This window comes from Pteropus alecto, unplaced genomic scaffold (assembly GCF_000325575.1).
Source record: "Pteropus alecto unplaced genomic scaffold, ASM32557v1 scaffold223, whole genome shotgun sequence".
NCBI lineage: Eukaryota > Metazoa > Chordata > Mammalia > Chiroptera > Pteropodidae > Pteropus > Pteropus alecto.
Genome location: NW_006434441.1, coordinates 1,668,310 through 1,679,538, shown reverse-complemented (window position 1 = coordinate 1,679,538; position 11,229 = coordinate 1,668,310). Strand labels below are relative to the sequence as shown.

At 45.7% G+C, this 11,229-nt stretch overlaps 1 protein-coding gene across 1 annotated transcript in view; it reads right to left on the bottom strand.

Annotated features, from left to right (window-relative positions):
* The window catches only part of SNRNP200 (small nuclear ribonucleoprotein U5 subunit 200), a 29,688-nt gene extending 20,155 nt beyond the window's left edge, over positions 1-9,533 (bottom strand). Inside the window, exons 1-13 of the mRNA XM_006909434.3 lie at positions 9,481-9,533; positions 8,889-9,052; positions 7,825-7,996; positions 6,893-7,085; positions 6,407-6,462; positions 5,047-5,145; positions 4,536-4,688; positions 4,343-4,442; positions 4,023-4,159; positions 3,384-3,467; positions 3,118-3,291; positions 2,693-2,830; positions 2,302-2,457 (exon numbers count right to left, since the gene is read on the bottom strand). Coding sequence (XP_006909496.1) covers positions 2,302-2,457; positions 2,693-2,830; positions 3,118-3,291; positions 3,384-3,467; positions 4,023-4,159; positions 4,343-4,442; positions 4,536-4,688; positions 5,047-5,145; positions 6,407-6,462; positions 6,893-7,085; positions 7,825-7,996; positions 8,889-9,052; positions 9,481-9,525 — 1,671 coding nt within the window. The 5' untranslated portion in view covers positions 9,526-9,533. The remainder of the gene's footprint in view (positions 1-2,301; positions 2,458-2,692; positions 2,831-3,117; positions 3,292-3,383; positions 3,468-4,022; positions 4,160-4,342; positions 4,443-4,535; positions 4,689-5,046; positions 5,146-6,406; positions 6,463-6,892; positions 7,086-7,824; positions 7,997-8,888; positions 9,053-9,480) is intronic.
* Between the last annotated feature and the right edge of the window lie 1,696 nt (positions 9,534-11,229).

The window sequence follows — 11,229 nt, the reverse complement described above, 5'->3', positions numbered from 1 at the left end:
AGCAATACAAAGCGGTCCAATATCACCACTGTTATTCAATATAACATAGGAATCCTAGTGAGTGCAATTAGGCAAGTTAAATATATAAAAGGCATCCAAATAGGAAATGAAGAAGTCAAACTGTCACTGTTTGCAGATGACATGATTCTCTATATAGAAAACCCTAAAGACTCCACAAGAATACTACTAGAAACAATAATACAGTAAAGTTTCTGAATACAAAATCAATATTCAAAAAGCCATAGTATTCTTATACTCTAATAACAAAGTGTCAGAAAAAGAAATGGAAAAAATAATCCTTTTCCAATTGCAACAGAAAGAATAAAGTACCTAGCAATAAATCTACCGAAACATACGAAGGACCTATATAATGAAAACTGTAAGACTCTATTAAAAGAAATCAAAGAAGATACAAAAAATGGAAAGATATTCCGTGTTCTTGGATTGGAAGAATCAAGATAGTTAAAATGACCTTATTACCTAAAGCATTATACAGATTTAATGCAAACCCCATCAAAATCCCACCGGCATTTTTTAAAGAAAGAGAACAAAAAAATCATCAGATTTGTATGGAAGCACAAAAGGCCCACCCCAAAATGCCAAACCCATTTTGAGAAAAAAGAATGAGGCTGGAGGCGCCACTCTGCCCAACTTCAAATTACATTACAAAGCGACAATAATCAAAACAGCATGGCATAGGCAGAAAACAGAATCGAGAGTCCAGAAGTAAACTCATGTTTATGTATGCAAATAATTTTTGACAAAAAAGTCAAAAACACAGTGAAGAAAGGAAAGCCTCTTCAATACAAGGTGCCGGGAAAACTGGAAAGCCACCTACAAAAGAATGAAACTAGACTGTTGTCTATCACCACACACCAAAATAACTCAAAATGGATTAAGGACCTGAATATAAGACCTGAAACAATAAAATGCATAGAAGAAAACTTAGGAACGAAACTCAAGGACCTTGGACTTAAAGAGGATTTTATGAATTTGACCTCAAAGGCACGGGAAGTCAAAGCAAAATAAATGAATGGGACTACATCAAACTAAAAAGCTTCTGCACAGCAAAAGAAACTGTCAACAAGGTAAAGAGACAACCATCCGAAGAGGAAAATATATTTGTAAGCAACACCTCCAATAAGGGCCTAATATCCAAAATGTACAAAGAACTCATACAACTCACGAACAACAAAAAAAAAACTGCTCCAATCAAAAAATGGGCAGAGGACCCAAAGAGACACTTCTCTCATGAAGATATACAAACGGCCAACAAGTATTTGAAAAGATGCTCAACATCACTAGCTATTAGGGAAATGCAAATCAGAATCACAATGAGGTACCATCTCACACCTGTTAGAATAGCTGTAATCAATAGGATAAGTAATAACAATTGTTAGAGAGCATGTGAAGAAAAAGGAACCCTCATACACTGCTGGTGGGACTGCAAATTTGTACAGCTGCTATGGAAAAGTTTGGAAGTTCCTCAAAAAACTAAGAATTGATCTATCATATGATCTAGCAATCCCTCTAATGGGCATTTACCCCAAATACTTGAAAACCCAAATCTGAAAAGGTATTTACACACTGATGTTCACAACAGCATTATTCATGGTGACCAGGACATGGAAGCAACCGAACTGTCCTACGACAGACGACTGGATAAAGCAGCTGTGGTACATATAGACAATGGAATATCATTCGGCCATAAGAAAAGATGAAATACTGCCATTTGCAACAACATGGATGGACCTCGAGATAATCATGCTGAGCGAATAAGCCAGACAGAAAAAGTTGAAAATCACATGATATCACTTATATGTGGGCTATTAACCTAAAAGCAACAAACAAACATGACAAACAAACAAAGAAACACATGGACAACAGACTAGTGGTTACCAGAGGGTAGGAAAGAGGGAGGTAGATGGGGTAAAAGGGGTTATATATGTGGTGACAGAAAAAAATCTAACTATGGAGGTGAATACACAATGTTAATATATATAGCTTACTGTTAAACTGTACAGCTGAAACTTACTGGATTTCATTAACAAATGTCACCATAAAAATTAATTAAAAAAAAAAAGGAAGAAAGACTTTGGTAAACCCTTGCAAAGGCAAGACAGGTCCGGGACATTCTTGCTACAGAAACACCCTACACCAGGGTCAAATTCTGTCTTTAAAGTGGAAAAAACACCTCCTCAGACGCTGCAGAGATGCTCTCATACAAAAGCAGTGAAGCACCAGGCCTGCTCCCGATAGTGGGACAGCTGCGGTCAGCATTCTGAGCATTCTACCCCTTACCTTTCCAAAGCTGCCCACCATCTCCTGCACCAAAGACCGCATGGGAGCGATGTAGATGATCTTGAAGTCATCCACATTGATGGTGCCATCCATGTTGATGTGCTTCCCTATCTCTCGGAGCATGCACATCAGAGCCACGTTGGTCTTGCCGGCGCCCTGAGACAGAGGTCAAGGATGAGGAGGCCTGTGCACCTGGGTGTGCTCAGTGCCCTAACTCCCTTGAGCTTATCAAAGAGACAGAGAATGGAGCATGCCTTGGGAATTTTTTCTGACCATTTAGCGTGTCTTCCATCAAAGAATGGAAAATTGGGGGATACGGGTGGAGATGAACCAGCCTGCCACCAAAAACAGACAGTACATCCCGGGAAAGCAGAAGCCCAGCAGCGCTTACAGTGGGGGCACACAGCAGCAGGTTCTCATCTGTCTCCAGGGCGGCCCGGTACAGCTTACTCTGGATCCGGTTCAGTGTTTTGAAGCCCTCAAAGCCAGCCTGGGCATACTTGGGCAGCTTCTCCACTGGAAGCAGTTGCTGGAAGGGAGAGGCATTTGTATAGCAAGGGCAGCACCCTAAGCAGACTGTGACCTTGAGGGATCGCCAGGACTGCACTTCCTGGCACCTCCATGCATCTCTCTCCACTGTAGGCCAGACCAGAGGGATCAGTATTGTTCCCCAGGCTCAAGATCAAAACGAAAATGCTCTGAAGCAGCTTACACTTCCAGAATAATCTGAGACAAGGCCATACCATGGTCAGTGGGTTGAAATCCAAACTAGAAAGGAGGGGAGCTGAGGTGAAAACTGAGGAGCAATGCTCTCACCTCCTCTGAGCCAAAAGGCTTGGGCTTCAGAGCAGGTACATGCACCTCTTCGTAGCCCTTGCGCTGGCGACGGAAGGATCCATCTGGAAGCTGACAGCGTTTATTAGCCATGAAGTGGCTCCCCTGGGTAAAGACCAAGTCTTCCAAGTCGAGAACCTGCCGCGGGGCCAGTGCCTGGTACCAGGAAAAACAAACACAAAGGAAGTCAGCAGCTGAGCAAATGAGCTTCCAGCCCTCACAGTGATGGAGGTGGTCCCAGTACTGACCTCCCCACCCTGGTCCAGGTCCATGGTTTCCAGGTCAGTGTCCATTCGGGACTGCCGCACTCGCTCCCTCCGGGACCGCTCCTCCTGAGAGGGAAAAGGCAAAAAGGGCAGCAGTGAGTCATCCTAGGCTCTTGGCTGAGCTGGATGCGCAGGTGCTGACCAGCAAGTCCTGAAACAGAAAAACAGTCCTTTACATCCACACATGCCATGGGGACCACCAGATGACAAGAGCAGCAAACAGCTTTAAAGGAACAATGCACAGTGAGTGGATTTCAGAAGCAGACGTTCAACCATTGAGCACCAATGGCTCTCCCCAAGGGGTAGAAATGGGGGTTCAGAGTTCAGCAAACACATGTTTTTTTCCTGTTTTCAGGAGATGCCATGATTTATTGAGTACACAAACAGGACAGGCCCACGGTGCCGGGGAGACAGCGGGTCAGTGGTCTCTTGACCACACCAACATGAATGTGTTGATTCTAATCTGTGCCCCTGACAAACCTCAAAGAATTTTAAAAAATACTTTTACAACTTCCTCTTAATATAACGCATTTAGCTGTACGCTGCAATCTTCTAACTTAAGTCTCTTTCCAAAGCAAACACTCAGCTCAGGAATCAGACAGATGAACCAGCCCGCCTCACCCGGATCAGATCCTCCTTCTCCGTCTCGTGGAGCTGGTAGAGGAACTTCGAGAGCTCTGGGTCGGCCTCCATCTTTCCCATGATCCTTTCCTTTTCAGCTTCACTCTGAGCACTGGCCAGCAAGGTACAGTACAAAACTGCCAACGGCAAAAAGAGAGCAAAGGTGAGAGGAGGGGGTGAGATAAAACCAACCTTCAACCTTGGGATACAAAGAAAAATGAATGAAACATGAACTGGAGCTACAAGGGCAACACAGCTTCCACTACACGCATGCACACGCACACACATGCATGCTGTAGAAGGGGCCACCGTGCACTCACTCATCATCCTGTGCTGCCGCAGCACTTTAATAAAATCGAAAGTGTTGAAGCCGAGCAGCAGCACCAACTGGTTCTCACACTCCCGATCATCGCTCGCTGTCTGCAGAGAAGGTGACATCAGGATTAAGGGTGCAACTGACTACTTCATGCGCTGTCCCATACATTGGATGCAAAACTATGACCTTGGCCATACCTTCAAGATCTCCAACACTTCGTCTGCCTTCTTCTGCGACACGATGGCATCATCATAGAAGCGACTGAGCTGCCGCTGCAGCCAGAAGGCATCAATGTCCCGAGGGTGCAAATCCTTCTTCTTGGAACTCATCAGTTCCCCAGATGCAACAAGCTGCAAAGTGACCCAGCACTGATCTCGCCAACTCTGCCCCAATCACATCTCACCACCCCACAATAGTGCTCAACAAGCCACCCATAGCCCACTTTCTTTTGAGAACTTCCCAGAGGACAGAAAACTTGGCTCTACTGAATTCAGAAGCACACCAAAACTAAGATTTCAGCAGCGCATGCCTTTGGGAAGGAGGGTGACTGACTGAAATCTTAAGGAAAACAAGACACTAAAAGTTCCTCGCACTCGCCCTACAAAAAGGGAGTTCAGTTGGTGACATATCAGGACCTCATACAGGAGAGAAATGCTACTCAGAAGGCACCTGGCCCAGAAGCAGCGAGCAAGAGCAGATTGCACTCACATTAGCCGAAAGGGTGCAGCGCACCACTGCCTCGTCCCCTTCCATGTCGTCATCGGAGGCCTCTTCTCGAACCTCCCCATACACATCTTCGTCACCTTCCTGTGAAAAGAGCCCCAACCCCCACACCTGATACGGAGCTGGCTCACACCACAACCTGTCTCCTGCATCACTGAAAATTAGCCCCATAGTTAGAGCAACAGCTTTGGGGTGAAACCCAGAGCTTACTGAAACCAGGGTCAGCTTATCCAGAGTAATTTAATGCAATGACCTCACTACTTTCAGTCCCTGTGACCCTGCTCCATTAGATGCTTCTTTCTGCTGCTCACCTGAAGCAGCCACAAAGGCAACCCATTGAATCAATCTCCCTCATACACACGATCCGTAAATGAAATGAAGAGAAGCTGTGTGAAAGCACGCCTGGGTAGAAATGCAGCCACACTTGGCGTGCGCACTACCATCCTAACTCACACACCGGCTCACACAGTACTGTGGACTCCACATGGTGTCACATTAAAAGCAGGCGCTTAGTCATAAGCGTTTGTTAAATAAATAAATGCTACAGGCAAAGCATTCTTTCAGTTTGTTGCTACTTAAATTCATACAATCCTATTCACTGTATCACAGGATGGGGATTCACAGTCACTATTTCACTCATCTCAGCTGACAGATGGAGAAACTGAAGAAAAATGATCTGCCTAAGATCCAAGACCAAAATTGGTCAGACCGCCTGGCTCCCGATTTGGTGGCTCCCTGCTGAGCCTACACTGCCCCTGCCTCCTCTCCTAGCATGAGGTGCCAAGGTGGCACTTTATCTTTCAGGAGCCGGGGTTACCTGTGGCAACTGAGGCAATTGCACAGACTTCCAAGAGCCCTACTTGCTCTTATTCAGTTGTACTCAAGAAATCATCCAGACAGTGAACTTTAGTGGCTGCTTGCAGCTGTTACTTAACCAATCACGTACAAAATGTGCCCAAGCTCTTGGGCAAATGTGTACTTTTAGAAAGAGAGAAGACATGCAGCCCTGATGGGTGGGAAATGATCACAGTGAAGTTAAAATGCAGTGATGCGTGGTGGCATATGCTCTCAGTGAAGAACACACCACACTCATCTTCTGTCTTCTTTTTGCTGATGCACATGGCTTATTCTAAGTTACATTAATTTTTACTTATAAGTTTAATTTGTTTTATAAAACCTAACAATGACTACAATAGTTTTTTGGCAAAATGATATTCATGGCCAAGTCTGACACCTATACAACACCATAAAATTTATAGAGATTCCTTACACTAGAACTGATCCCCTTACCCAAACAATTTCAAAAGACAAAAAATAAACTGGGTCATTTGGCTTTATCACTCACCTCCTCATCAGACTCAAACTGTACATTCACGCCATATGTTTCATCAATGTTGTCATCTGAAATGAGGGATTAGAGAACAGTGAACAATAAGTGGGATGAGACACCATGGAGCTAACGTCCTCCCCACTGGCCTGACATGCCCTCACTTAGGACAGACCTCAGATCTAAGGACTCACAAAGACACTTAACAATGGCCAGAGTGAGCCACCACCAAGGCCTTCTCCAACCTGCCAACCTTGGATATGGCCCTGCTCTGCCTGCTCAACTACTTGAGTCCCCCAGGCTCTGCCTGAGTTTTCTCCCATGCTTTATATGAGAAAACTCCAAATTAAGAAATGGCTGCCATAATCAATTTTAACTCAAGAAATACAAACAAGTTACAGGAACTGACGTATTTAATTGTTTTAATGACTGAAGTTATAAGATCACCTCTAGGGGTCAATAAGCAACCAGTTAACATGACCAGGACACAAAGAGCTCAGTTACCCATGTTCTGGATTTCCTTGTCTCCACCGTAGTCTGTGATCTTTTTGCCCAAGTTCACTAGAACATGGTATCTGGTATCATCTGTCTGACCCAACAGCAAGTCGATCTCCTTTCTCCTTTCTTTATCACGAAGCTTTTCATTCTTTAGGACAGCTAGAACTTCATCAGCTGCCCCACACAGAATATCACGTGGCTGGTGGCAAAAAAACAAAAAACAAAAAAACCTAATGACAACAAACATTTAAAACAACAAAAGGCAGACCATCACTGATCTGTGAAAACAGCCTGTGGCGAACCGTACCTCTTTAAAACCTGCATACCAGGTTCTGACCGTTTTCATTAATGCTAATGAAAAATGCCACCAGAATCACACAATTACAGACCCATTTTAAAAAAGATCAAGTAAGTGATCTTAGGAAGCAGAAGGACACAGCTTCCACCACATCTGTCACATTTCTCCAGGTGGGAAGGGCACTGCAGTCTTCCTCTCGCCTGCCTTGTGGTGATGCTCTATCCCCAACTCCTACAGCACCCTCTTCACCAGTCTCAGACTCACAAAAGTCCTTTATCTAACTGCACATGTAAAAAGGGTAAGAGCACAGACCTGGGATAGATACCTGGGTTCTTAACTTGGCTGCCGAATACTACCTCTGTGACCTGGGAAAACTACGTAACTATTCTTTGCCTCACATCTCTCTTCTGTAAGATGGAAAACAAACATTAACAGCACCTAATCATAGAGCTATAGTTAGAGCTGGAAGAGAGAAGACATGCAAAGCACTACTCTACATCAAGTAAGTATGCAGGAAGTATTATCCACTTCTGAAAACTGGTACAGCCAACGGAACATCCACAGGACGAGGTTCTTCTGGCACCTCCCAGGTGGGACTCTTCCCCTCCAAAACCTTGGCCTCATCTTCTGGTTGCCTCACCTGGTCCCCAAGGGCAGCCTGGATGAAGCTAAGCAGCACCTCGTAGGTCTCCCGGGTCTCTTTGGTTTTGGGCTTGTAAATGATGCCCACCATCTCGTCGATACCCTCTGAGAGCAGCGTGTACCCCTTCATCTTGTTGATGTCGTGCCGGTCCTCGTCACGCTTCCTTCGCCTAACACACACAGTGCAATGGTGATCCGGGAGAACCTTCCCTCCCCAAGGCAAGACTAAATCGAGCCACCCTCCTCTTCAGCTTCATGGCACACAGGTAACGTTTAAAACACAAAGCTATACCTCACCAAATGATTCCCATTTGGTCTTAGTCGCTTGCAGGAGTGTTTCTTTGTGGGAACACAGTAACAGACAGGGAATCCTGTCATTCTCTCACTAGGTGCTCTGAACGTTACAATGAGACATCCTCCGCATTTATTTAAAAGAGACAACTCTTTTTATTTTGTACAATATTATACAACTGGGTTTTGACTAGTGCCTCACTCCTCAGCTACATTTTCTTTTTCTAGCCAGAGAAACTGAAGCTCTAAAGGAATCTACTGCCATTGATTTCCACAAATTATAACAAAAATGGAAAAGAGATCATATTTTGCAAAGTGGAAGACCAATAATGCATTAACTCATTTCAAATACAACTACTTTAAACCAAAACTGGGCCTACGATTTTTGAGAAAAACAGAGAAGATCAAGGCCAAAAGATAATAGTGAGATAAAGTTGAATTTTTAAATTTTGAAATATATCCCCCCAAAAAGTAAAAAAAAAATAACAAAAAAATCCCGTCATTCATACTGCGGGTGCTTGGATGTTAGTATATAACAGTAGGAAATATGCAATAACAGAAAGAAATAGGGGTGTTTTTTACTTAAAAACCTTTTAATTCTCATGTTGTTTTTACCTTCACGAAAGTTTTTTACTGCCACTGATGTCTCATCTTGCACTCAGCATTTCAGAAAAACAAAGCTCAAATGCTCAAGGCAAGATGGACTGTGGCGGGCAGCGGGGAAAAGATGGACTGTAGACGAAGGAAAATTATTCTCCCCTTGGTACTCACTTGGCTCTTCTTTCCTCCTGCATCTGCGGTTTGGTCCGTTGAGCCTTATCTCCCATCCGGGTGCCCTCCAGCTTCCCAACCAGGGACAGCACCTCTCCCGTGGGCTCATCCCGGCGGGTACGGTCAATGAGAGAGCGGTCAGCTTGGAGGACAAGATTCGAGTTCTGAAAAGATCACAGTGTAATGGAAGCTCGGACACGAGCAGAGCCAATTCCTATACCACAGGAATATCAGCGGGCGATAACAGAGGAAGTAAGCATCGGGGCAACTAAGTGCTAGTAACCACTAGTCGGAATAAAAAGATGTTTTCCTCAAAAAGAAACAGCGTCGTATAACTGCACATGAGCAAAGAGCAACTCAATCAGCTGCCCAATCCTAACGCTGCCCATAATAACCCACACCCGGGAAACTGCTGGGCATGATGAGGGTGATATCTGGAGCGGGTCGGGTGTATCGCTGAGGGGACAACACCCCGATTTGACCTCCCCTCCGCTTTCGTAGTTCTTCTGTAGGCCTACGGACAAGTTTCCTTCTTCGCCTCCCGCTCCCCACTGAGCTCTTTGCCCGGAGTCCTCCCCGGGCCCATACGCACCGCCTTGTACTCGTACTGCAGGCTACGGGCGGTCACATCCGCCATGGCTGCCGCCGCTCCGGGGTCTCAGCGTTAAGCTTCCCTTCACCGAGACAAACTTCCCCCGCTGCGCGTTCCCGCCGGGCAAAAACTACGCAGGTGAGACGCACGAGAGTGCGTAAGAGAAAAACGAAATCTCTTCCGCTTCCAGGTCGCGCGCCGGAAGTACGGGTGGGGCGTGTCTCCCGCAGGCGCGCGCTGCTGCCCCGCGGCCTTCTGGGTGGGGCGAGCGGGTTCCAGGTTCCGGTATCCGGGGATCCTCAGATTTGGTTCTGGCCTTTTTCTGTCACTTCGGACCCACAGCCTATACTCTCCGCCCATGTCAGGCTCCGGTCTGCGGCCCTGAAGACTCTTCACTTCGTGAGCAAACGTACACATGCTTACCCCCCCTGTCCTAACCCTAACTCGTTCTGCCGGCTTCTGACTCTGGCAACAGTCCTGTGAGCTCTGCAGGCCGGAGGGCTAATTAGCCCTATTTCCGGCTGAGGAAGCCGAAGTGCCCAGCAAGTGATTTAAGGTGTGTGTGCCTGTGTGAAAGACTGGTATCCTCTTTGGGTCTTTCTCCTAGGTTTAATAATTGAATAAAAAGTCTGCCCTGCCTAAAGCCATTGGGCCAACTGGGGCTCCCTATTTGCTCCCAAATATTTGTCACATTCAACGGCAGGGCCCGCTCCCTGGCTCAAGGAACATTAGTGAAGGCAGCTGCCCTCCTGACAGAGATGGAGTCTTGAAACAGTGACTTCATTTCTTACCCAATGGCAAAGTCCTTGGGCCCTTCCCACCCCCAGCCAACCAGTTCTTAGAGCCTATTCCCTTTTGAAAGATGAGTGCAAAAGAGGATGAGTGTTAAGCAGCAGGAGTTCATCCTCACCCTTCGAGGATACACAGGCTCCTCACCTTGCTCCTGGTTTCTCCTACCTGGTCCCCTCGCTCCTTTGTTACCTGCCTGGCCCCTGTAGGTATAGAGTTTACAGCCCTGGCTGGCTTTTGTATATCTAACTGAGCCTTCCAAGGGACAGTCGTCCTTGTGGCAGCTCTGCTCCTCAGTGGCTGTGTGACCTTGAGGTAGCTACCTGGTGTCTCTGGGTGAGTGTCATTTTGTCATCCTTAAAATTGAGGCAATAAAACTTTCCTCATAGGAGTTGCAATTAAATGAGGTAATGTTAAAAGCACTGGCGAAGTGCCTGACTCAGGTGGACACTCAGTGAAGGCGATTAAAATCTGAATCCTCAAGACTGACTTAAAAAAAAAAAAGACCAACTTTTATTCCATGGCCATGCTATGGCTCACCCACCTGATACAAATGAGTCTGAAAAGTATGTCAAGGATTCTGCTCTGTTTTTCTGTAGAGGGGTACTCATATTCACAGTTGAGCTGGGACTGTGGGCAAATCTGTGAAGCAGGAAACAAAGGAAAATTCCCCCAACTTCCCTTTTTTTCTCAGCAGGCTCTTTCAAATATAATCCTCCATTTAGTAATTTAGATGGATTTGAAAATTTCCATAGGACATCAGAACTGGAAGGACTGTGAGAGATAGAGTAGTGTTTCCCAGTTGAGGAGGCTACAGCAAAAAGAGGGTTGTCACACTGAAATGTATGTACAGGAGGAAAAAATTGTGATTTAGAAAACAATGACAGCTATGCTTCCTCACTGTAGGGTAAGGGCCATGTTTACTCCAGAGGTGGGTGTTCAATTGGAGGAGCCAGTTCA